At 56.5% G+C, this 24560-nt stretch overlaps 1 protein-coding gene across 1 annotated transcript; it reads left to right on the forward strand.

Moving 5' to 3' along the window:
- The first annotated feature begins 2394 nt into the window (after positions 1-2394).
- On the forward strand, positions 2395-23729 carry Sh3bp4 (SH3 domain binding protein 4). The gene is made up of 5 exons (XM_010626110.3): positions 2395-2638; positions 7169-7385; positions 12290-14649; positions 19928-20116; positions 20721-23729. Exons 2-5 carry the CDS (start codon positions 7268-7270, stop codon positions 20943-20945), a joined length of 2892 nt encoding a protein of 963 aa, XP_010624412.1. The 5' UTR covers positions 2395-2638; positions 7169-7267; the 3' UTR covers positions 20946-23729.
- The last annotated feature ends 831 nt before the right edge of the window (positions 23730-24560 follow it).

Here is a 24560-nt window from a genome sequence, read left to right on the forward strand (position 1 = left end):
TGACATTACATCAGTCAGAGGAGATGTGTTGTTTCAGAACTCCATGAAGGAATAATTGCTTAGCTCTTGGCTAATTAATTTTGTGAAATTCCTCCCTGAGAAGCAAAATTATTTCTTTGTACACTAACGTCAGCACACAAACCAGTTTTGGGTTTTTTTTTTTTGTTTGTTTTTGTTTGTTTTTGGTTTTGTTTTTTTCTGGTACTGGGGATTGAACTCAGGACCTTGCACTTGAGAGGCAGGCGGTGGAACCACTGAACTAAATCCCTGGCTTCAAACCAGCTTTTTAAATGAAGGAAGATAGGTGGGAACGCTTCCCTGACTTGTTAAAGGAGGCCTTTCCCCAGTGCAGGGTCGATAGGAGTGCATCGTGGAGACGCTGCCAAGTTAGCAGATGGTGTAGTGTGAGCACCGGCATGGGGAGCATATCAGTGATTGGGGAGGTGAAGTTTGCAAATGCAACTGAGCAAAAGCTGCAGAATGAGAGTCCACGAGGGAGAAAATAAGAAGTAGCAGATACAGTCAGTGTTGCCCAACGGGGCACGTTGTGAGAGACTTGTCAGTAGCCTGTTTCTTCGTGGTTCAGAAAGCTGAGCGAGAGCTTATGCAGCTAAGACGGGGCAGTTACCAGGCTGCCTGGTTCCCCTGGACTGTGGTTCATGCATTCAGCCAGGACACCAGCATCTGAGAAATTTCTAAAGGAAGGCAAATTTACACTCCGACACTCTCACCCCCGTCAGATTGGCTAGGCAGGACCACAGCATCCCGGAAAGCATTTGGCAAGGCTGCAGGAAGTTGCCGTGAGAAATTCATCCAAGGTTGGGTGCAGAGTGGTTGCTTCTGGGTGCTTTATCGTAGGAACTTGGGGAGAGGAGGAGGAGGAACAGGGTTAGGCTGGCTTTTGCTGGCAGAACTGTGGACGGGCCCAGTTGGCCTGGTCCACACTGCCTGTTCCTGACATCTTGTCCCTTCTCAAAACCTCCTTCCTCTCAGGTGGCCTGTGTCCCTAGATCTACCCCAGATCGCAGAGTGGGCTGGGAAGGCTGGCGTCCCACATGCTGGATTACAACGCACCTCATGCCAGGGGCTCCCTCAAGGGTAGGCTCCAGGACCCAGTGCCTGCCCTCAATGGGGCTTGCAGAGCTGGAATCATCAGGGCTGGCTCAGTGAGATCAACAATGGGGGGTTTGTTTTATAAAATACAATTTTTAATTATAAAAAGACAATTTAGAACATTTTAAACAGGAGGAAGAAAGCTTATGTTTGTCACCTGGTAAAGAAGTGAGCATTCAGAACAGAATTTACTTCTCTGTCTGTCTGATGTTCCTCTTTGAAAACCAAGTAAGAGTAAAATTTTGTGGATTTAATTTATCCTCGTATTACATCGTATGGACTTTGCATTCTATTAAATAGTCTCAGACAGTGTATTTCAGGGCTCTTTTCCCCATTCAGGAGATACACACTCTCCTTCGGGTGTCGTGAGATCCAGGGCTCCTGTATCTGTAAGCACGCTGTCCACGTCCTTCATTTTCCAAGCACAGATGTGTTTGAGGGGCACTAGTCGGGCAGGGGAGACAGAATTCACTCCTCTTGCCTTCCCCTGGTGAATATTGGTGGTGTGTGGATCTGTGATGGGCTTACTGCTCCGAATATCTTGATTAGTAATTCAGGAGCGTGGTGGCTCATCCGTAAGTAGATCCATCCATTCACTGCCACAATTTTGCTGATTGCTCACTGGACAAGGCCCTCGGTTCTCAGTCATGTAGTGGGTGGCACTGAAGCTGCTCTCTTCCGCAGCAGCCGCCAGTCTGCCTGGCCCAGAGCCTCACGCTTCTCCAGTGAAGCATGGAGGGGCCTTGAGTTCCCTGTCCCCACGTAGTCGCCCTGCCTGGCAGTGCCCTGAAGGTTTGTGCATGGAGAGCTGGGCATCCCGGGGACGGCCGTTGATCGCCTTCCAGCCTTTCCTGGCCCAGCTCTGTGCTCCTTGGTTTTCCTTTCGCCTTGTCCTGTCTCCGAGGTATTCGATGCCCGTCTTGAACAGGAGCCACAGACTCGGTGCGTGGGAGTCACTGATGAGGACTCGGCAGGTACACGGCCACCCGAGACCCTAGAAGCTGCCTCCTCCTGCTCATCCCCCTGAGGAGTCCAGGGACATCCCTCCCGGGACACGCAGCCTCCCTCCCTCACCTAGGCAGGAGTGGGCCAGCCAGAGCTGCCTCCCAGAGAGGGATCTGAGGTTGGCTGGAAGTTTCTGTGAGTTCTCAGGAAGCACACACACTTTAGGTCTGTCTGAGGCCATAATAATGATGCCTACAAAACGACCCTCAGCCTCCAGCAGTGCACAGACTTGGAGAGCAGAGTCTACATATCCTCTTTGTTAAGGAGTGTGGCACATCGGGCCCGCATGTGGAAGTCACAAGCCCTCCTTGTGCCCTTCTGTGTCTTCAGCTAGGAGCTGCCAGGGTCAGGAGCTGGATGAATGGGCACCGCGGAGATCACTGCATTCTCCTCCCAGCTGGCACTGGCCCAGAAGCCTGGTTGGTCGATCACAAGACCTCCTTCCCAGACTGCCTGCCGGCCGCTGCATCTCAGGCCTGACCACAAACCACTGTGGACACGAGCGGCCTCTTTATCCCAGGTTTGGGGGGCACTTGAGGGGCACAGTGGGGTTAGTCTCGAACCCTGTGTGGTTTTCAGCAGGAGGGTGACAGGGCGTCTGGGGACAGATGAAGGCGCCACATGGCACAACCAACACACAAGGTGTCGCTGGCCAGCCGTCTCCTCCCACATCCTTGAAGAAAATGAGAACGCTGCCCTGTTCTTCCCAGCTGGTGGCAAGTAGTGGAGAGAAGGGAGCAGGTCCCACACTCGGCATTCGCTGTGGCATGGGGACCTGTGGTGCTGAGCCAGCAGATGGCCCCATGCAGCGGCAGAGCCACCAGGAAGGAAGGAAGGAAGGAAGGAAGGAAGGAAGAAGGAAGGGAGGGAGGGGGGTGGGTGACCAAGAAGAAACAACGAGCAGAATAGCAGCTGTGACACTCTCAGGATGGGCGCAGGACAAACCCCTGGAACATACCTGGGGTCCCGGGAGGGCTCCGGCATCCCATTTCCAAGGGCACTCCCTTGCGGCGTCTGTCCATCTGGAAAGGGCAGGGATCACAGCCCTGTAGGGCTGTCGAGAAAGTGGGGTCACGAGCAGCCCAGAAGTCTTGAAGGGAACAGCAGCCATGTTAGACCCGGGGGCCACGGCATCCCGTCGTCCCCTGTAGACTTCAGGAGCCCCCGGGCCCTGTTCCCCCAGATGTGAGGAAGCACTGGAGTGCGTCTATGCACTGAGAACAATGATCCTGCAACTGGCGTGGTGGAGACAGAGGGACTGCCCCTCCCGGCCCCTTGCAGGACCCACAGGTCCCAGCCTTCCCAACCCCACGCTCTCTGTGTCTGTGTCCCACAGGGATTTCCCAGAAGCAGACTGGGCTTGGTGTCTGTCCCCAGTGCTGAGCACGGACCCGGTTCCTAGAACCTGTGCTCCTCCTCGGCGCTGCGGGGTGACCCTGTGTGACATCCAGACGGGCATGGCACCTCCAGGTCCAGGGTCTGGACCTGGAGAGCTCGGCTCCCAGCCCACGGTGTCCTGAAACATCCTGCAGGGACACTGGCAAGCGAGTCCGGTGTCCAGGTGCCCAGGGTGGCTCCTGCTAATGTCCCATGGGAGGGGGCGGATTTGAAGTTCCTGCGGGGCCACCCCTGGACATGCCAGCACAGGGCCCTGTCGCAGGTGGCTTTACCTTCACTGAGGGAGAGGTGGCTGGGTTTGAACCCGGTGGCGGCCAGAATGACCCTGTAGAAACCAGACATTCCCCGGAGCACCCTGCTTTTAGGGGGTGGCATGGGGGAGGCTGGTGATGGAAGTCACACTTTCTGCAAGCTGGAGGAAGTCGATGAAGTCAGCTGGATGCCTGGAAATTATAAGTACCTTAGGGCAGGGTGGGAACTGGCGGGAGGGACCTGGAGCCACACTTTTAGGCCAGTGCTAGCTGCCTTTTGTGAGACCTCACCTCCCTGGGCTCTGTGCTGGGACCCTTCCTGGGTGGGCTTGTGGTTCAGTCGCTCCTGGGACAGAGGCCACCCCACTGCAGTAAATGTGGACTCTGCAGAGTGGCACTACCAAAAGCCAACACTGGTCCTGCCTTGTCCAGCCGTGCCCGAACCTGGTGGGCAGAGGGTAGCCGTGCTTGCAGGGCTAGGCCATCCCAGAGTGTGCACAGGGCCACCTCAGCCCAGCAGGAGTGAATTGGGCTGAAAGGTTACATTTCAGGGAATGGGGCGAGAGAGAAAGTATGTGTCTAGTGCTGATGAGAAAGGGAAGGAGGAAAGGGTGAAGGGTGTTCTTGTAGCCAGAGACCTACATGAATGGGAAGTCCAGTCAGTCTGGTGAATAGGTAGGCTGGGCTTTTCAGGCTGATTAGGGGCAGCATGTGCAAAGGCCCTGTGGAAGAAGGGGCTCCGTGCCTCCAAACTGGGAGGAGTTGGAGGAGGGAGAGATTAGCAGGAAATGGAATCCAAGAGATAGCAGGGGCCTGTAGCACAGAACCTGGAGGCATTGTAAGCACACCCTGAGAGTTCAGAAGTCTTGGAATTTAAATAGAGGCTTGGGAGTGTGGCTGCTGATTGAGGAATGGACTGCAGGGTGCAGGGCTGGACACTGGCATCCCTGGTAGGGAGGCGCTGATTACTGTAATTGAGCTGAGATGATGGTGGTGAGCAGGTGCTGGGAAGGGTCAGACCAAGGGTAAGCGGCCCGGGCAGGTGTGTGTGTGTGTGTGTGTGTGCACATCTGGCATTTCAGCTGGTTGAACAGTGCCATCAAGGACAGATGTGGTGGGCTAGGCAGAGCTGGGCCAAGCCGGGAGCTGGATTTGGATCTGAAATTCTGGGTGCCCCTTTGGCACCGAGGTGCAGGTCTTGGTGCAGGCGGGGTCCAAATCAGGGGCCCAACGGGGACCTGGCAGAGTCCACCGCACTGTGTGGTGCAGGTTGCCGGGCACAGGCTCTGGGGCTCCTGAGGGCTTTCCCAGCCCACAGCCACCCCTCCCCACTCACGTCTGGGAAGACAGCTAGTGACCAGCCTGCTCCTGCTGCCCCTCCTGGTCTTCAAACATGGCTAATTATGGGCACGAGGGTGCATCTGCGCAAACTGGGGGAATAGCGGGGAAAACCTGCAGGAACTGTGGTGGTGTGTCCAACATTCTCCTGTAATAAAGTGAAAATGGACAGGTGTGTGGCCTGGCAATGTAGGCAGAGCCCGGGGATTGCTCATAAGTTACGACATCCATGAATTCTGAAATCCGGAGTCCTGGGGAGCAGGCGGGGCCCAGGAGGGCAGTGGAGGAGCCCGAGGCGCCAGAAGCACAGGAGCACACACGCACAGGTCAGGCAAGTCGGGGCTGCTGTTTGGCTCAGGAAGCCAGGAACAAGGCTGGAAGGTGCGGGTGAAGCCGGGCGTGGAGAGATGGCGCCTGGCCCAGGGAGGAGCGGTGAGCAGTGGTGCCCTCAGAGGCTGTGAGGCCTCCAAGGGCTGGGTGGCAGGAGTCTCAGGGGCCGGACAGCCGCAGGCAGAGACAGCAGACTCCGATCTGGACGAAGTGGTCAGCAAGGCGGGGAGCAGTGATCGCGGCAGCCACCTCTTGTCCCTTGCGTGTTACCCTCTGCCTGCCCTCTTGAAGGACCGCGGGGTCTGAGGTCTCCACTTTGTCCTGGCGCCGGCTCAGGGCTGCAGCTCTGTCCTCACCCACAGCAGACAGATCTGTGATTCATCTCGGGGACACTGTGTCTCCCTCCCAGCCACCTGCAAGCCTGGCTCTACTTCCCGGGCAGCCCTCATGCTCCTGAGGAGTTAGGAACCCCAAGCTTCCGGTCCCTCCCTCTTCGGTGCTGACACAACACAGTGTTTGCCGCCAGCGCCTGGTTTTCCGGTGCAGAGAATTTTGAAGTGCCTGCTCCCTCTGCTGACCAGGACCCCTGCAGCCGCCCCGGCTCTCCCTGCTGTGTAGTCCACAGACCACAAACCAGAAGCCATCAGAGGCTCCAAGAGCCTCAAGGGGAAGATGGAGCTGTCACCATCCATCTCTGGGCCTGGCCAGGCTCTGGGGGACCCGTCCTTGTCACCGCCAGCGGTGGGCCTCATGAGGGGGCTGTGCCTGCTGTGTGAACACTGGGTCTGTAGCACAGTGACGGCTGTGCCAAGGGCTGCAGAGTGAGTGAGGCTGTGCCATGGTGGCCCCCGCTTGGGCTGGTCTAACGCATCTCCGGGCCGGGAGCCAGAACCCAGTGAGAGGTTGCTTGAGGGACGTGAGTGGCAGAGGGGCCGGTGGGGCTCACAAGAGAAAGAGCACGCCGGGCAGCCAACACCTGCATCCTTGCAGCAGGCCTCCCTCCCGATCCTCCCACATCTGCAGGAGCACGGCCTCTGGGTCTGGAGATCAAGGAAACCTCTCCAGCCATGGGCTACCCATCTGGCTCTGCCGGGGCAGCACCCAACATGCACCGTGGCCTTGCTGTGCATCCCAAGCACCTCCCTTGGTGGAGCTCCCCGCTCCTTTGCCTTTCTGAGCCCAGTTATCTTGGGTGACATTCGCCCTGCCCTCAGCCCCAGCACTGTGGGCAGCGGATCTGCCTGGTTTTGTGGACAGCATGGGAAATTCACCCCTTGGGAATCAGCTCTCAGCTCTTCCTGTTTCCTGTCCGCGGGCCCCCAAAAAGGGCCCCCCACATCAGTCACCTCCCCCTCCCCCTCCCCCAAGCCAGCGGCCCCTACAGAATCACCTGCTGCTGCTCTAATGACAGCACCAGGGTTCAGTGCGCCTGGGCATTGCACACACATGGAGGCCACCGTTTGCATTTTGAGGGAGATTCCTTCCAGCCCCTCGGATGCGCAGTCTCCTTCCTGTGCCCAGGAGCGAGTAGTGTGGGCCATGCAGCCCTGCGTTGTCCTCTCACTGGCAGCTCAGATGGGCTGGCAGAGACTAGAACACAGTTCCCAGGCCCTGCTGTGCCTGGAAGAGCAGCTGTGGACTGGGTGGCACAGGAGAGCCAGCAACCGCACTCTGTGGGGCAGAAAGAGGAGCCCTACTCAGGGCAGATTCTCCTTTTCCCCTCTTTGTTTCAGGAAGAAGCACACTGCCAAGTTGACACTGGAAGCCACAGCCGCCGTCGAGTGAGGGAGGAGGCATGAGGCCCTAGCACCCAGGTGGGCAGGTGGTCCAGCATGGCGGCCCAGCGGATCCGGGCGGCCAACTCCAGCGGCCTCCCCCGCTGCAAGTCAGAGGGGACCCTCATCGACCTGAGCGAGGGGTTTTCTGAGACGAGCTTTAATGATGTCAAAGGTGAGTGGGGAGGCTGGGCTGCAGGCCCTCAGACCAGGAGCCTCTGCTCCACCATTTACCAGTGTCACGGGCACATGATTACGCCTGGGTCTCTGGACCTCATCGTGTTACACATGCAGCCTGGGCCAGCTCTCGGTCTCACTTCTTGGTGTCTGCTGTTTGAATGTCCCTCAGTAATGAAACCCGCCCCATGAGGACCTGTGCTGTCCTTGAAGGGTTCTGGTGACACTGTCTTTGTCACTCTCATCGCTAGAACACAATCCTGGACACCCACATTTTAAAACAGGAGAGGTTTATTTTGGCTTAAGGTTTGTAGAGGTTTCGGTCCACAGCAGGCCGGCTCCAAGGCAGGGTGGTATGGCACAGGGGCCTGGCGGAGGGGAGCTGCTCAGGGCATGGTGGACAGGAAGCAGAGAGAGCCAGGGAGGAGCCAGGGAGGGGGAGGAGCGCTTCTAGACCACAGCCATAATGCGCCCCCCGCAGCAGCCAGCCGACTGGATCACTTCTGAGAGCCCCCACCTCGGGGCACACGTAGATATACATAGTAGCAGACAGTAAGGTAGGGCTAGGAGGTGGAGAAATCTCAGAGTTAGGAGGGTGGAGAGCAATGAACTATTAGGGCTCACCAAGAAATAAATGTTTCTGTAACAAACTGCAGTCCCCCAGATAAACTCTTGGCCCTGGCCCGGTCCACGGGCTGGGTTTACATCTTACTCATCACTTAGCTGCTCCTCTCTACTGTGTCCCTGGAATCTCCCTTCCCATTCCTGGCCAAGCATCGCTTTAAATGTTCTTTAAGAGACTAGCCAGGGAACCATAGGTTTTAAGACAGCGACAGAATCCGTGGGTCACTATCAATGCCAGAACCATTTCTTTTTCTAGTCTGGTAATGGCCAACCTTTTCTTTACAACCCAAGGAGTCAGAGAGGCTGAGCATGAGTTTTGCGGTTTGGACCAGGGTCCTCAAGTGAGGAACAGGAAGTTGGATTTTAAAAAATAATCAATGATTTGAAGACAGTGAGGAGAGCCAGTGTCTCAGCCTGTGAGGGCCACAGGGCCAGGGGACCTCAGGCTGTGCCCAGACCCTTTGGACTCTGATGCCTAGGGCCAGCAAGTGAGCTAGGCCACAGCCCAGGTAGCAGCTTCCCAAACACATCCTCCTGGTAGAGACTGCACAGGGTGACCAATTTCCAGCCCAAATACCTGCTGTGAAGCCTTCTACCCTGGTGAATGTTTTGCTTGCATAAAACAGAGGCAGAGGGGTAAAAAATGTATCTTCTGTGCCCTTAACTTCCTGACACCCAGGGGAGTTATTGTATTAAAATCAAGGTAGCTGAGGGCTGGGGATTTAGCTCAGTGGTTCCGCTGCCTGCCTTGTAAGTGCAAGGGCTTGAGTTCGATGACTGGTACCATTAAAAAAAAAAATCAAGGCAGCTGAGAATGTGGGCAGCGTCCCCCTGAATTCATTAAACTCGAATTCTGTGGGGATTTTTGGCGCTGAGTGGGGTGGTCCCAGGTGCTTGGTGGCAGTGCCTGGGGGGTGTGGCTGCATCAGGGCCACACCCAAGGGTCCCGAGGGAAGGAAGGCCCCTCACCCTCCAACAAGCCTGTCCTTGAGTGATATACAGGACCCCTTCTCTTCCAAGGAGAGTGCTTGGAATTTTAAGTGAAGCCGTTCTTATTCTCCGTGAAGCTGAAGAATTCTCTTCTCTTATTCTCAGTGAAGCTACAATGATAATTTGCATGGATACGTTTTAGGCTGTGCACAAAGCATGCTTAATTGCTTTGAGTTTTTAAATTTTAAAGATAGTACTGTAAGGGAATTAATTATTCTGGAGGAGCATAATAGGGATATGACTTTGGGAGTATTCTAACAAGATTTTAATGGCTGACAAGCTTATTTAATTCTCATTGGGTTTCTGATTCCTATTTCCGGTAGAAATGTCAAGGAAAAAAGCAGTTTGCGTTACCAGAGACCATGAGCAGCCACAGAAGTGGGAGTGAAAGGGCCTGTGTGCTCCCCACCAACCTCACCTGGCCCAGTTCCTTCCCCCACTTCTCCCTCAAAGCCCTCCTCGGCACTCAGGAAGCACCACTACTCTGACCTTTTCCTGGCCGCCCATCTCTGCCCCTCGAGGCATGGAAACCAGAATTCTGCTTGCCATAGGGCCTCTTTCCCCAAGGCCTGCCCTGAGCCCCAAACCCCACTCTAACCTTCTCTCCCCACTCCCCCACCCCTGTTCCTGGGGAACAGTCGTCCCCACAGGATTGGAGGCCCTGGTTGCAGATGGCTCCGCCCCATGCAGGAGGAAGAGGTGGTGCACCAGGGCCAGAGCAGCCCTGCAGACAGCCTCACCGGGGTGCCCGTTCCCGGTTCCCACAGGCTCACACCCTTTTTTGTCCAGCCTCCTTTATCACACTCAAATGTGAAGGTGGATTGTTCCCCACAAGTCTTCGGATCTTAGCTGTGAAGCTTCGAGCCGGGAAGCTGTGGTTAGCCAGTCCATCCGTCAGTCCTGCCTTTCTCCTGCTGATCTGTTTGATGCCAGCTGATTTCTGCAGACTCCAGTAGTGGACCTTGACAGGGAACCTGGGACTGCCCCACACCACCCTCTTTTGCTGCCGCTTTGATCCCCTCCCCTTCCCTCTCTGATAAATTTGTCTCTGCTGCAGTTTTATAGCAGAAGGGCACAGCTCAGGACACTGGCTCTGCCCTTGGCCGGCACCTCAAGCCTGCAGCGAGATCTGGCCTCTGTGCTGCTCAGTGTGCCCAGCGCCTGCCCATCCTTACCACACACCTGCGAGTGCCAGAACAGGCACAACCATGAGCAAAGTGGGCTGTGGCACTCACGCCTAACGGAGAGGGGAAGCCCTCTCTCCCACAATGACCGACAGAAAGTAACCATCCCATAAGGTGCATCAGTGGAAGGATAGCTTTTTCTCCTACTCTTCTTGGGTGAGGCCTCTGACTTCCTAACAATGACAGGTTGGCAGCTCACTTAGTAGATGTTTTACTCGACACAGAAGGCTTCCTTAGGGAATGCAGAGCCAATTCCAGGCTGAACTGGGTGTGTTACCCCAGTTTTGGGAAGCACGTAGCGTAGTGAGAAATGGCGCTGTTCTGTTGACAGCAGGCTCAGGTGTCCTGAGTGGGGGAGCTGTGTGTGGGTCCCCTGTGTCTTGGGACACACCTTACCTAATCCTGAACCACCCCGGGACCTAGTTTGGCACGCTAACAATTCTGTGCACATTTTTCCCCCATGTAATCTTTGTTTCTCCCAGCAAACCTTCGGAGTCAGGGGACAGTTTCCACTGCCCTGCAGTGAGAGGGGTGGAGGTGTCTGTTCTCAGGAGTCACTGGGGGGCTGACCACCACCACAGTGAATGCCTGACCCACGCGCAGCCTCCCAGCCCAGCCTCCCTCAGCCCAAGAAGCTGCTTCTCCTTACAAAGAATCATGGGCCCCAGTGGCCGCATGGCTCTTAGGGTCCTTGATTGTAGTCCGGGTCTTGAGATCCCAGAGCCAAGAGCTGAGGCCCGAGACAGAGGGCTCAGATGGCCCCCCGGGAGGGTGGGGGCCGCTCTGTCACCTCATGAATGTGAAGGCATAGAAATCCCCTCTGTTGTCTCCTCAGACTTTGCCAAGGAAATAGAATTTAGTTTTCCTTATTCCCTTTCAAAGACAAAGGAGCCAGGCCAGCCAATGTGGTAGAATAGAATATTGACTTAACAGCACATTAGAACAGAGAAAGGTTTGGTTCAACCAAAAAGTTACTCCTTTGCTCTTTTATATAAGCTGTTGGGGAAAAGAAAAGTCCTCTTTCCCATGCTTGCTCCAGGAAGCCAGGGCACCTGCAGGCAAGGCCACAGCGAGAGGGGGCTGTTCCCCTGTTTCCTCCAAAGGGACTTCGTCCTCCCAGCTGCACTAGGGAAGGGAGAGCACAGGGCCCTGTGACAGCCGCATTTCTCAGAACACCCCTTTAGACGGCTCGTCTGTGCTGTTCCTGTCGCTGCCAGCCTCAGTAACCATCATAACTTAATGCCGAGAGGCACAAATGGGCTTAGTTCATTTTGGGAGAGTCAGTGTTTTCTGGCTGCGCAGACTGCAGTACTGTGATCCGAGATCACTGCCCCGACATAAACCACTCAGTGCCACGTGACGCAGGGGGTCCCTTTCCCTGCTGTGACTCTGACCATTTAGAATGCAGAGGCAACTGAGCTCAAAAATCATTATCCACTGATAGAAACACTTTGGGAAGGGGCAGTTGGACTTGGAAGCTTGGGGACTGGGCCTGCTTATGGGGAACCCGTGTCCCCATTCCTGTGTCCTCCACGGGAGGAGAGCCACTGCGAGGTGTGTTTGAGGCCCCTTATTTCCAGTCTGCAGCTACATGCAGTGGATCACCCAACTCCTGATGTCGCCGTGTTTTCTAAGAATCTCACACTCAGCCTCTCTTTCCAAATAGGAACAATTCGGGGAAGAAGTTAGACAATGTAAAGGAGATGTTCTGAGCCAGATGTGGTGGCATGCTCCTATAATCCTAACACTCTGGGAAGCTGAGGCAGGAGGATCGCAAGTTTAAACCCAGCGTGGGCAATGTAATGAGAACCTGTCTCAAAATTTTAAAAACACAAATACAGACATTCTGAACATAGAGGAGCGCACTTGCTGTCCCGCGGTGCGGATCGCCTTTCTGTGGGTGATGGACAGACTTCATCCACGGCCTTTTGGTGAATTGGAGAGTGAGCAGGTGTCAGAGTGCTGGGTCTGTACAACACAGGCTGCCTGCCAAGTGGCACCTGGGGCCTCGTGTAGTTTGCTTCTTATAGTCTGTCACCTCCCCACTTCTTAGCCCACTCATCCCAGAAGTGACTCACTGCCTGTCCCTCTGTCTCTCTGGCAGTGCCTTCTCCCAGTGCCTTGCTAGTGGACAACCCCACACCCTTTGGGAACGCCAAGGAAGTGGTCGCCATCAAGGACTACTGCCCGACCAACTTTACCACCCTGAAGTTCTCCAAGGGCGACCACCTCTACGTGCTGGATGCGTCTGGTGGTGACTGGTGGTACGCGCACAACACCACCGAGATGGGCTACATCCCCTCCTCCTACGTGCAGCCTGTGAGCGCCCGGAACTCCACACTGAGTGACAGCGGCATGATTGACAACCTCCCAGACAGTCCGGACGAAGTGGCCAAGGAGCTGGACCTGCTCGGGGGGTGGACAGATGACCAGAAGGAATCGGGCAGAGCCTACAGTAACAACCCTTTCTGGAACGGGGTCCAAAAGAACCCATTTCTGAACGGGAATGGGCCATTGGTAGCCGGCTTGGATGAACTGAACCCCAAAAGTACTGTGGATTTGCTGCTTTTTGATACTGGCACATCCTCATTCACCGAATCCAGCTCGGCAACCACCAACAGCACCGGCAACATCTTTGATGAACTGCCGGCCACGGACGGACTCCACGCAGAGCAGCCAGTTAAGCGAGACAACCCCTTTTTCAGGAGCAAGCGCTCCTACAGCCTGTCGGAACTCTCTGTCCTGCAAGCCAAGTCGGACACACCTGCGGCATCCAGTTTTTTCACAGGCTTGAAGTCTCCTGCCCCCGAGCAGTTTCAGAGCCGGGAGGATTTTCGAACTGCGTGGCTGAACCACCGGAAGCTGGCCCGGTCTTGCCACGACCTGGACCTCCTAGGTCAAAGCCCTGGCTGGGGCCAGACTCAGGCCGTGGAGACAAACATTGTGTGCAAGCTGGACAGTTCCGGGGGTGCTGTGCAGCTGCCCGACACCAACATCAGCATTCATGTGCCCGAGGGCCACGTCGCCCCTGGGGAGACGCAGCAGATCTCCATGAAGGCCCTGCTGGATGCCCCGCTGGAGCTCAACAGCGACAAGTCCAGCAGCATCAGCCCCGTGCTGGAGGTCAAGCTCAGCAACCTGGAGGTGAACACCTTCCTCATCCTGGAGATGAAGGTGTCCGCCGCGGTGAAGAGTGACGCACTCAGCAGAAGCACAGTGGCCCTGCAGTGTCTGCGGGGCGACTCCAAGGAGGGGCCTTACGTGTCCGTCCCCCTCACCTACAGCTACGGGGACACGGTCCAGGTGCAGCTGGACAACTTGGAGCCCTGCATGTACCTGGCCATTGTTGCCCATGGGCCCAACATTCTCTACCCTTCCACTGTGTGGGACTTCATCAGTAAACAGGTCACCGTGGGGCTCTACGGCCCTAAACACATCCACCCGTCCTTCAAGACAGTGGTGACCATCTTTGGGCATGACTGCGCCCCCAAGACCCTGCTGGTCAGTGAGGTCACCCGCCAGGCCCCCAGCCCTGCCCCCGTGGCGCTGCAGCTGTGGGGGAAGCACCAGTTCGTGCTGGCCCGGCCCCAGGACCTCAAAGTCTGCATGTTCTCCAACATGACCAACTACGAGGTCAAGGCCGGCGAGCAGGCCAAGGTGGTGCGAGGCTTCCAGATGAAGCTGGGCAAGGTGTGCCGCCTGATCTTCCCCATCGCCTCGCACAGCCCTGGTGAGCTGTCCGACTTCACGCTGAGGGTGCAGGTCAAAGATGACCAGGAGGCCATCCTCACCCAGTTTTGCGTGCAGACGCCACAGCCGCCCCCCAAAAGTGCCATCAAGCCCTCCGGGCAGAGGAGGTTTCTTAAAAAGAATGAGGTGGGCAAGATCATCCTGTCCCCCTTCGCCGCTGCCACCAAGTATCCCACGTTCCAGGACCGCCCGGTGTCCAGCCTCAAGTTCGGCAAGTTGCTGAAGACGGTGGTTCGGCAGAACAAGAACCAGTACCTGCTGGAGTACAAGAAGGGCGACGTGGTGGCGCTGCTCAGCGAGGAGCGCATCCGGCTGCGGGGCCAGCTGTGGACCAAGGAGTGGTACATCGGCTACTGCCAGGGCAAGGTGGGCCTGGTGCACGCCAAGAACGTGCTGGTGGTTGGCAAGGCCCGGCCCAGCCTGTGCCCGGGGCCCGAGCTGAGCACGTCAGTGCTGCTGGAGCAGATGCTGAGGCCCTGCAAGTTCCTCACCTACATTTATGCCTCGGTGCGCACACTGCTCATGGAGAACGTGAGCAGCTGGCGCGCCTTCGCCGACGCCCTGGGTTATGGTGGCCTGCCACTCGCCTCCTTCTGCCGGGCCGAGCCGGACAGCGAGCCGGAGCGGGTGGCGTCCGTGCTGGAGAAGCTGAAGGAGGACTGTAACAACCCCGACAACAAGGACCGCAAGTCCTTCCAGAAGGAGCTCGTGATGGTGAGTTCTGGGCGGGTCAAGCGGTGCGGCTGTGGGCATTGGGCGCCGGGCGGGGTCTGGGCCCAGGTTCTGCTGCCCGGTGCCCTGGCCGTTGGCCGGCCGGGGTTGGATGTGCACCCGGGGCAGGAGGTTGCATGTGTGACCCTGGGGAACCCTGGGAGAGGAGTGCACGGGCCCCTCGGGTCTCAGCAGGGGCTGGCGGGGGCGGGGCAGGACTTGCGCCCTGCTGCCTGGGGTTGGCTCTTGGGAGCTCTTGTGTGTGATCTAATTCCCAGCAGGCTGTGGTTCTGAGGGTGGGAGGCTGTGTCCAGAGTCCCACCTGACTTGGATGTGGGGCCTCGCTCTTCTCACCTGCAGCTCCCCTCAGCCTTGTCCTGGTGTCTTGGTGAGGCAGGGGGACACCCTCAGCTGGACCAGGCCTCTGGGAGCAGAACTTAGTGTCCCACAGCAGGGCCAGCTGTAAGCATGTCCTGAGCCCTTCTGGCACCCTGCAGCAGCCTGGCTGTTCCTGCCCCGCTCCCTACAACCCCACCCCTGTACACTGTGCTGGTGGGCACCCTGGGGGCATCGGGTGCACACGTTACCCCTGCCCTCTCCCTGGCAGAAGCAGGCTCAGCCTCTCCTTCTGGTGGAGCCCTTGCTGGGTCCCCTGGACACCCTTGTGACTGAGTCATGCTCCCCCTCCTGACCCTGTAGCTTTGATTCATTCTCGCTGACCACAGGAGTGCTGCCGTCCTGCTCCGGCCTCACCTCAACCCCTCTTGTGTGAGCCCCCATCTGACTGGGCAGTGAGTGTTTAAGTTTAAAAACTTTATTACAATAAAAGATACACTGAGTCTCCCTCAAAAGCTCTCCCTTTGTTTGAACACACTCACCCATCGTCCTGGCCACTTCCTGCAGCAGCTCTGGAGACCTCTTTCCTGGTGTCTTCAGTAGTGCACTGTCCTGGCTGCCTTGATGTCCTGAATCAACTCAAAACATGGTCCTTTTCATGGGCCCCATCTGAGGATCCCATGTCCTGTCCCGCTCGGCCAGGCTGGAATGCACGCAGTCTGTAGAGAGCCTGCCCCGTAGCCGGCCCGCCCTCCTCCTTGGGAGGTCCCATTCAGCTGGCGGCAGACAGGTGTGCAGAGCGTGTGATCAAAGCATACGGTGAGTGTTTACATTAAAAGTAGGTGCTACCGTAAAGCATACTGCCACAGACACCCCCCACCCCCACACCCTTGCTATAGAAGCACCCCTCCCACTGTTCTTGCCACTTCCTGCAGCAGCTCTGGAGCCCTCTTTCCTGAGTCTCTTGATGAGGTGTGATAAAAAATACAGCCAGTGCTGGCCCATGGAAACACAGTGCAGGAGCTCACAGCCAGCAGACCTGAGGTGTGCAGAGTCAGGAGACAGAACTGGATGTGTCAGGGCAAGGGTGGCCAGGAACGCCCTGTGGTTGGCACACTGGTGTCAAGTGGGGTGGAAGCCAGCCTGTCCTGGAGGCGCTGGGAACTGGGCAGAGGCAACTGGGCCCTGCTCGGACCCCTGTGTGCTCTGTCCTTGGCGTGATGTGGGTCCCTTGGCCGCCATCACCTGCGTGCAGTTCAGAGCAACCGGCCTGCAGGACAGACTCCAGAAGCTGGGCCAACCATGCTGGCTCCCCTGTGAGTCCTGGCCTCATGCTCACTCTCCATGATTGAAGGGTTAGGAGTTTTCATGGGACATGAGCAGTACTGATTGTCCCTTCTCCTGCAGTGGGCAGAGGTGAGAAAGGAGCGGCCGCCCGGCTCCAGCTCCTCTCCCCTCTCCGCTGTGGGCCAGCAGGGACACAGGAGGTGAGCTGTGTAGTCTCTTCCTTTCAGTTTGTTGTGAAATGATCAAATTGTTTCCTCCACTTGCCAACGCATCTGGAGAACTTTCCCCTCTACCCAGTGGAGGAGGAAATGAAACCTGGCCCGGGCTAGAACTTGGTTGGCCCCAGGCAAGGTTGGTTAAAGCAAAACTGGTTCTGAAGCTGGGTCCCAGGGCTTGGGAGCAGGCAGTTGCACTTCTCACCAGACTCCTAGAACCGAGGATGACCGCCTGGCCCAGAGCTGTGGCCATTTCCAGGGACCAGTCCCCTGCTGGGCATTCGGGGTCCTCCAGCCTCAGCCGCAGCTCCAGTCTGCCTTCCCAGCGGGGACACAGCCCTGATGAGCTGGCAAGAGCCCCTGTGGTGAGCCAGGGAGGAGGTTAGGGATGGTACCACGTGCGGGGTGTGTCCAAATCCTGGGCTCTCTCCACAACCATCAGCTTCCTTCCCTGCCCTTTTGGTCCTGGGAGGCCTGGCCCCCACCTCCCCTCTGGGGATGCCCTGGCCCAGCTCCACAGTGCTGTCCCTGCTGCTTGGAACTGCTGCCCTGCGCCTGCTGGGCTCCTGGGTCACACACACCCTGCTTCCGTTCTCTGTGCCTTCAGTCCCTGTCTGCGTAGTTTGGGAGCCTTTTTTTTTTTTTTTTTTGGTACCAGGAATTGAACTTGGGTCTTTGTGCTTGCAAGACAGGCCACCAAACCGCTGAGCTAAATCCCCGGCCTTGGGAGCCTGTTTTTATCAATCCCCAAAGGGAGCTGCATAACGGAAGGCGTCTGCCTGTTCCCCTAGTGGGGCTCCTGTCCTCAAGAGCACCTAGGTCCCTCCCCGGCAGCCCAGGACTGTATGGCAGAGAGCAGGATCCAGCCCTGGTGCCCAACCCTGGGGGTGCTGGGCGGTGCTTGCAGCTATGCTGGGCTGACATTGGCCCACAGGAGGCCTCAAGAGGACAGAGTCCTGGGTCTGGGCCAGGGAGGAGCTGCTGAGTCTCCACAGACACAGGACCTATGGGAAGGGGACCCTGGAATGGGCACCTCAGGTCTGAATAGCAGAGAGCACCAGTTCTGCTGCTGGCTGAGGCAGAGGGAGACCGCCTGGAGGAGGAGCCAGGTGAGGGCTAGTGGAGGTGCTGGACTCGGTTCCCACTGAATGTCTCTGGTGTGTGCTTGATGCTTCTCCCTGGAGAAGGATTCATTATGAACAACCACAGGAACAAGACACCCTCAGACTGCTTTCTTTCCTCCCCGAGAGATTCGGAGTATGGGAGTGGTGGAGCGGATGTCTGAGGGATGCGTAGGAGCCCACCACGGGGAAGGGTGGTTGGGTCAGGGTGCACAGCACAGGCCAGAGCCAGGGGCACAGACCTGTGAGTGGGAGAACGTGCCTGGAACCCGGGATTGTGGAGCAAGGGACGGGGGTGACCCCCGCAGTGGGTGCTCTTCTGGCCTCACTGATGAAAGCCAGTCCACCTTGATTTTCTCCCACATAAAGGCAGTGTGCTTGGCTCTGTGTGGAGCTTCAAGAACACTGCACAGGAGATGTGGAGAGAGGCACAAGTCCTGCTGGCGTCAGTAAGCCCCACCATACCCTGGGTGGAGCGTTTCCCACAGCTGTCCTGGGACACAGCACCTCTGCTGCCCCATGGGGAGGGAGGAGGACTCAGCCAGCCACAGGAACGGGGCAGCGAACAGCAGGGCAGGGGCCATGGTGGCCTTGCGGCCCAGGGAGGGAGTGCTGGAGGGCCTGGGCCAGCGTCACAGCCGATCTTGGTGCCACCACCAAAAATGAAGCCCCTGCCTGCGGCAGCCGGAAGTTGGCGCTGGTGTAGTTTGGTCCACTTGGCAGAGACACAGAAGAAGTAGGGGTGTCATGGGCTCTTCAGAGGACTTCTGTTAGAAACAAGACCCACTGCAGGATGCAGATCTGGGGGTACTGTCGGGTGGGAGGGGAGGGCCCAGGGTAACCCCAAGAGCTCAAGAAGCTGAGAGATGGAGCTAGAGGGGGAGCCAGGGGTTCCCCGTGACTGGAGAGAAACCAGCTCTTTTCTCAAAAGTTCTTGCAGCTGGGGCCCCAGGGTCCCTTCAGGAGGCCCCATGGTGAGTGGTGCTACTGGCTGCACTCTCAGGTGCACATGGGGCCCAACATGCTGGGATGCAGAACCCGAAACAGTACCCACTGCATTCCCCTAAGCTCCAGACAGTGGGCATCTGGGCCTGTGGGCGCCCATCCTTGTGAATGCCCTCCTGGGACACAGCCATGCCATCTGTCCTCTGTGGCTGCTCTCAGGCCACATCTGCAGGGTGGAGAAGTCACTGGAGAACGTGTGGCCCACAGAGCCACTGCATCTGCAGTCTGTCCCGATGTGGGTGACGTTTGGTGGCCCTGACCTTGTCATGGTTCTCTCGGAAGGAAACTCCACCTGAAGTCGGGGTTGTGCTGTATTGGTGGGGACTTTCCTGGTGCATCTGAGCACCCCGTGCAGCCCAGGGCTTGCGCCTCCTGCCACGAGGCATTTCCATTGTGACAGTGGTGTGCACTCAACACTGCCCCGTAGAGAATATAGTTTGCCCCCTGTTGGCGGTGCAGGAGGAAGCCGGCACCGAGCTTCACAGAGGATGGGAAGGGCACCGAGGTGAGGGGAGCAGGACACATCCATCTCAGTTCGTCCACTTCGAGTGGAGCCACAGCTACCCAGCAGAGCCAGACTGGCTGTGCTCTCAGGACCTTTGCGTCCATGCCCAGAGCCTCTGGGAAATAGCGATTTGGGTCGCTTCTGCCAAGAGTCAGAAGCAGGTAACTTGGATGTGTTTTGTTGACTGAAAATAAGCCCACCTTCGGAACCAGGCAGCTGGACACAGGCTCTGGTGTGTGTTTGGTGTGGTTCAGTGACTTGGTGTCAAACCTGCGGTCACCCTGCAGCTGTGTCCCAAGGCCCACACAGCACCGAAAGATTAAACCCGTACCCATCCTTGTCCCCACCCCACCTCCACCCATGCACTTGAAGGGGTACAGATGGGGCCTTCTGTTTTGCTGAAGCACAAACCTGGTCATTTTATTTTCTTACAGCAATGTCTAGAATATATCAGAACTCAGGTCAAAAACCATAAAGCCTAGCACACCCAGGCCATATTTGTTTGGTTCCAAGCGGTGCCTCAGAATTGGGTGGCCGGTGACCAGAGCCCTGGGAAGCTGGGCCCAGCGTCCACCTCTGGGACAGGCACAAGTCTCTGCCACACAGTGAGGAGGACCCAGGGGCAGGACCGCCCTGGGTGCAGGGCCCCATGTCTTCCCTCGGCACTGCTTCCGGGGTGAGGGACGCAGTTGTCAGTGGCCCTGACCAGCATGACCTCCCTCCGCTGACTGTGTCCAGAAGAGGCCTCCTCCTTGGCCGGACGTCCCCGCCGAGCCGTCCCGCCTGCCTCATCTGTGCCTCTTCCTCCCCAGGCCTTGCTGAAGATGGACTGCCAGGGCTTGGTGGTCAGGCTCGTCCAGGACTTTGTGCTCTTGACCACAGCTGTGGAGGTGGCACAGCGCTGGCGGGAGCTGGCCGAGAAGCTGGCCAAGGTCTCCAAGCAACAGATGGATGCGTACGAGTCCCCCCACCGGGACAGGAATGGGGTGGTGGACAGTGAGGTGAGGCTCCTGGTCCCTAGGGACAGTGTTATGGCCATGCTTTGTGGAGGGCCGGGAGCTGGAGTGGGGGACAGGACATGAGCCACTACCATTCTGGGCCAGGCCGCTTCTCTGACTAGCAGACGCTGCCTGGGGGGACCTCGCTCAGTCCCCATGTGTCATGGGGTGCTTGCTGGACGGCAGCTGGGGCTCAGGACACCCCAGGGTGGGAGGTGCCAAGAATGATGCTTGGTGACCTTGGATGTGTGCAGAGGTAGGGAAAGTCATGAAGATGTCCTGGCTGTGCAGACACACACCCTGTTTGCCTGCCACTTCCCTGGGCTCTTCTCTGTCTGTTTTTCTTGTGGTACTGGGGGTTAAACCCAGAGCCTTCACACTGAGCTACGTCTCCAGCCCTTTTATAAAATTTCAAGACGGTCTCCCTAAGTTGCCCCAGCTGGGCTCAAATGTGCATCCTCCTGCCTCAGCCTCCCAGAGTGCAAGGATCGTGGGTGCATCACCACGCCCAGTCCGCTCACTCCTAAATGTCCTGGTAACCAAGTGAGCAAATGTCTCGCCTCACCTAATCTTTTCCCCTGTTTCTGTTTGGCGGCTACACCCCTAGGCCATGTGGAAACCTGCCTATGACTTCTTACTCACCTGGAGCCACCAGGTCGGCGACAGCTACCGGGACGTCATCCAGGAGCTGCACATCGGCCTGGACAAGATGAAGAGCCCCATCACCAAGCGCTGGAAGCACCTCACAGGCACTCTGATCCTCGTCAACTCGCTGGACACCCTGCGGGCGGCCGCCTTCAGCCCCGTGGACCACGCCGACTTTGTGATCTGAACTCGTGCCCTGTCCCGCCACGCCTGGATCACGAGTCCTGGGCCAGGGTTCTGCACAGCCCTTGACAGGCAGGTGATGCCGGCCGCCTGGGACGGAGACGCGGGCTGTTCCCTGTCCAGCCGGCCTCTCCACTGCAGGTCGTTGCCAATCGAAGAGCTTTCTATTTGTTGAAGTGTACATTTAAACTTAAGATCACTCTTTTGTAACAGACTGGGGAGGGGACATGTGAAATGTGGTATCTAATTTTATAATGGACCAGGAAGGTTAAAAAAACAAACGTGGTAGGTGAGATCCCATTGTGTTTCTATGTTGTTGGGAGACCTTTTTAAATTATGTGACAGATGTACATAGGTATTTAAGGGCCCCGGGGCTCTGACTCAGCCACCCTGTCACCCCCCTCCTAAGTGTGCACAGGTAGATCGCGTGGCAGAGCTGCGGTGGTGGGTGGGCAGTCACTCGCTCCCTCCCCGAAAGGCCCCGCCCCCTCCCTCCCCTTCTTTTTCTTACCTTCCTCCCTTCACCTCCTGCGGACTCCCTGCCCATGCACACAATGTAGAAGCTGCTGTGAGATCTGTGGGCCGCTAAGTCCGCAGGGTGGTGCCGGGTGTAGGTGAGCTATCTCTGCCTCACTGTGTGTCCGTGCAGAGTGCAGAGCTGGGAACTCTTGGCCGCCGGTGGGGTCTCCACCCCCACCCCGCAGACCGGAAGCCACCAGGCTCCCCGCCCACGCGGAGCCCTTCCCAAGCTCTGGGTCCATCTCATCTCAGATGTACACCTTCCCCTCCTGGTGCTCCCAGAGCCCCGCAGACGTGAGCAGCAGAAGGGAGACCACATTCTGCACGGAAAAGCAGCTCCTCGGAGCAGGTCGAGCGCCTTGTGCAGAGGCGTGTGGGGTTACCTTAGTAACCTCCCATTTGGGGCTCAGCTTGGATCTGCTGTGCTGACCCCATCACTGGTGCCCGGCAGGTCCGCACAGTAGCGACCTTGGGAATGGGCTGGTCTGCAGGGCTGTTGGGTCCTTGGGGATGCCCGAATCTCTTAACCTGCTCCTTGGAAATATTAATTACGTAGGCTAATCAATGTATAATCCCTCCTTGGGCTGAAGCATTGTTCTGTAGCTGCTGATTAAGACACTGAAGAGCAGCCCACGAAAACAGCCCTACACAACTTATGCTGTGAGAGGAGAACCGAGTCACCCATCCCCGTCATCACACAAAAGTGCCACTCCACTCCTCCATCTGGCCCAGAGACGTCCCTCCCCTTCTCCCCAAAGAAGAAACGAAACCAGTTGCACCTTAAACCATGGGTATTTTTCCTCAGGGGCTTTAAATAGTTTTCCTATGCAACATGTCTTGTAGCACAAATTAAATTCTACAAAAGTTGCAGTAAATTTTATCTGGATATTGTAACCTGTCAGGTGTGTGTGTGTGTGTGTGTGTGTGTGTGTGTGTGTGTGTGTCCTTCTGTGCCCACACTGTGAATAAAACAAGAAAATCTAGTGGAAGCCCGGCCAGTGGCAGTGCGACCGCAGGCGCGGTGAGCAGCTGCTTCCTTGCTGCTTGCTGCTGCTGTTACTGCGCTCGGGACACAGGTGACACTGTCATTCGCTAGGCAGAGGCGGCCAGCGCCGCACAGAGCAGGCCCAGGGAAGCCTCATGTACCTGAACTCGGTGACCCTAGCCCACCGGCAGGGCTTTAGAAACAACTGCGTTGTTTCCGTGTGCACTACGTGTTTCAGGAAGTAGCAGAGGCCCTGCCTGGGAACGCCACACTGCTGGGAGACAACAATGGGGTACAGGAGCTGCCCCAGCCCAGCTGCAGGGAGGGATGGGGCTCAAGGAAAGCCCACTTGAGAAAGTGTCCTTATCCAAGGCCCAGAGGCTGAACAGGGAGCAGCAGAGACCAAAGGCAGGTGTGAGCTGGGACCACGGGCCACACAGGACTAGGAGAGGCTGAGCCCTTCTGCACGGCTCCCTCATGGGGCAAGAGCCACACACTCTGGACTGTCCCCTCTGCACGTGTTCATCCGGCCTGGCATGGGTTGGCTGTTTCCTAATCTTCCAGCTCTGTCCCCTTCCAACAATGGTTCCCAGAATCCAGCAACTTGTATCCCCCAGATGTTCCCAGGGCTGTGACCTGACCAGACCTTTCCTTTCTCCTGTGTCCTCAGCCCCACTCCTTCATTCACTTTTGTCCTGATGTTGTCACCCCCACTTCCTGTCCACTTCCTTCTGTCTCTGTCCCCTGTCCACAGACACAGGAACCTTTCCTGTCCCCTATCTGTGGCCCCCGTCCATCACCTGCAGGTTGCACGCTGAGCTCTGATGATGGCAACCTTGCGTTTGCGCACCCCAGACCCTGGTGCAGGCCATTTGTAGCCTGAAGGACTTGATTCTCTGCAAAGTCGCAATGGCTTTGAGTATTGGAGTAGACAGATGGGCTTCCCACTGTGTTTGCTGACGATATAAAAAATAAGGGAAAATGTGACCACTAAGGAATGCGTCAAACCCAGCTCAAATTCTAAGAGGTCAAAGAGGAACATTACAGAGATGGGACTCTGAAGTTTGTCCCACGCACAATCACATTTCTTGATGATTTGTCCTCTGGTACCAGTGAAACATTTTTGGTTTAGTCCATGATTTATGCAGCAATAGAATTCAGCTTTCTGTAGAACAGATCAACAGGATCCCATTTGACTCTCTTTTGCCATAGGACCCCCAGCCCCCCAGCTATCTGCTACAGGCTGTGATGCCTCAGAATTATGTAAAGGCATAAAATAAAACCTGGGAGAACACAAAAAAGCAGTTGTAGATTTTAAAAAATTGTAATGCAGTAATATGTTTGTTTCTTTATATGTTAGATAACTTGATCTTGTAGTGAATCTCATATCCGCCAGAAACTCGGGATGTGATGAGCATTCAGATATCGCCAGAATGCTAATGGGTATTAAGGTCTGTGAGATTGCACTGGAATGTCTTTAGCCTCACAGAGTGTCCTCACCTGCCTATGTTCTCAAAGGAAATGCTAATGCTCAGTTAGGTATTAGTGAAAGTAAAGATGCAGTTGTCCCACACACAGGCACACTCATCCTGAGGAAACAAGTCACCTAGATTTGCTCTTCATGTTTTCATGTTTTCTGCTCTACACTAGTGAGGATGGCATTTTTAAAGATTCGCTTCTCGGATTTAATATTCTGCCCAGTGGGGAGGGAAAGCCTACCATTTAGTTGGTTGTGCCTGTGACTTCAAGTCTCTAAAGTCATTTTTCCTAATTCCCTGTCCCAGTTGGTTTACTTTCTTGAAAAACTGTACTCATAGGTACATGATAGACAGACAGCTGACAGAAGACCTATGTAGGCACTGATGGATATACATGTGTGCTGTGATCTTCGGTGTGTTTCATTTTGGGGAGCAGTGAGAGACCGAGGGTGCAGAAACACCCCGGGGAGCTGCGGCAGACTGGCAGAGTGGACACACTGCCTATGGGTGTGTTTGTGGATTCTCCGTGTGGCACACACATGGTCCAAGGGAGTCCACAGAAGAACCGGTCCTGGACCTCCACAAGTTCCTCCATTTGGGAAGATCCAGGGCCAGGAGCAGATGCCTGAAGCTCACA

This window comes from Fukomys damarensis, unplaced genomic scaffold, assembly GCF_012274545.1.
Source record: "Fukomys damarensis isolate Sample0158 unplaced genomic scaffold, DMR_v1.0_HiC HiC_scaffold_16, whole genome shotgun sequence".
Taxonomy (NCBI): Eukaryota; Metazoa; Chordata; class Mammalia; order Rodentia; family Bathyergidae; genus Fukomys; species Fukomys damarensis.

Excerpts from the sequence above, each read along its gene's own strand:
- Sh3bp4 (XM_010626110.3), top strand. The coding sequence starts at position 7,268 with ATGGCGGCCCAGCGGATCCGGGCGGCCAACTCCAGCGGCCTCCCCCGC. Across the intron at positions 14,650-19,927 it reads TCCAGAAGGAGCTCGTGATG|GCCTTGCTGAAGATGGACTG; the intron begins GTGAGTTCTGGG and ends CTTCCTCCCCAG. Across the intron at positions 20,117-20,720 it reads ATGGGGTGGTGGACAGTGAG|GCCATGTGGAAACCTGCCTA; the intron begins GTGAGGCTCCTG and ends CTACACCCCTAG.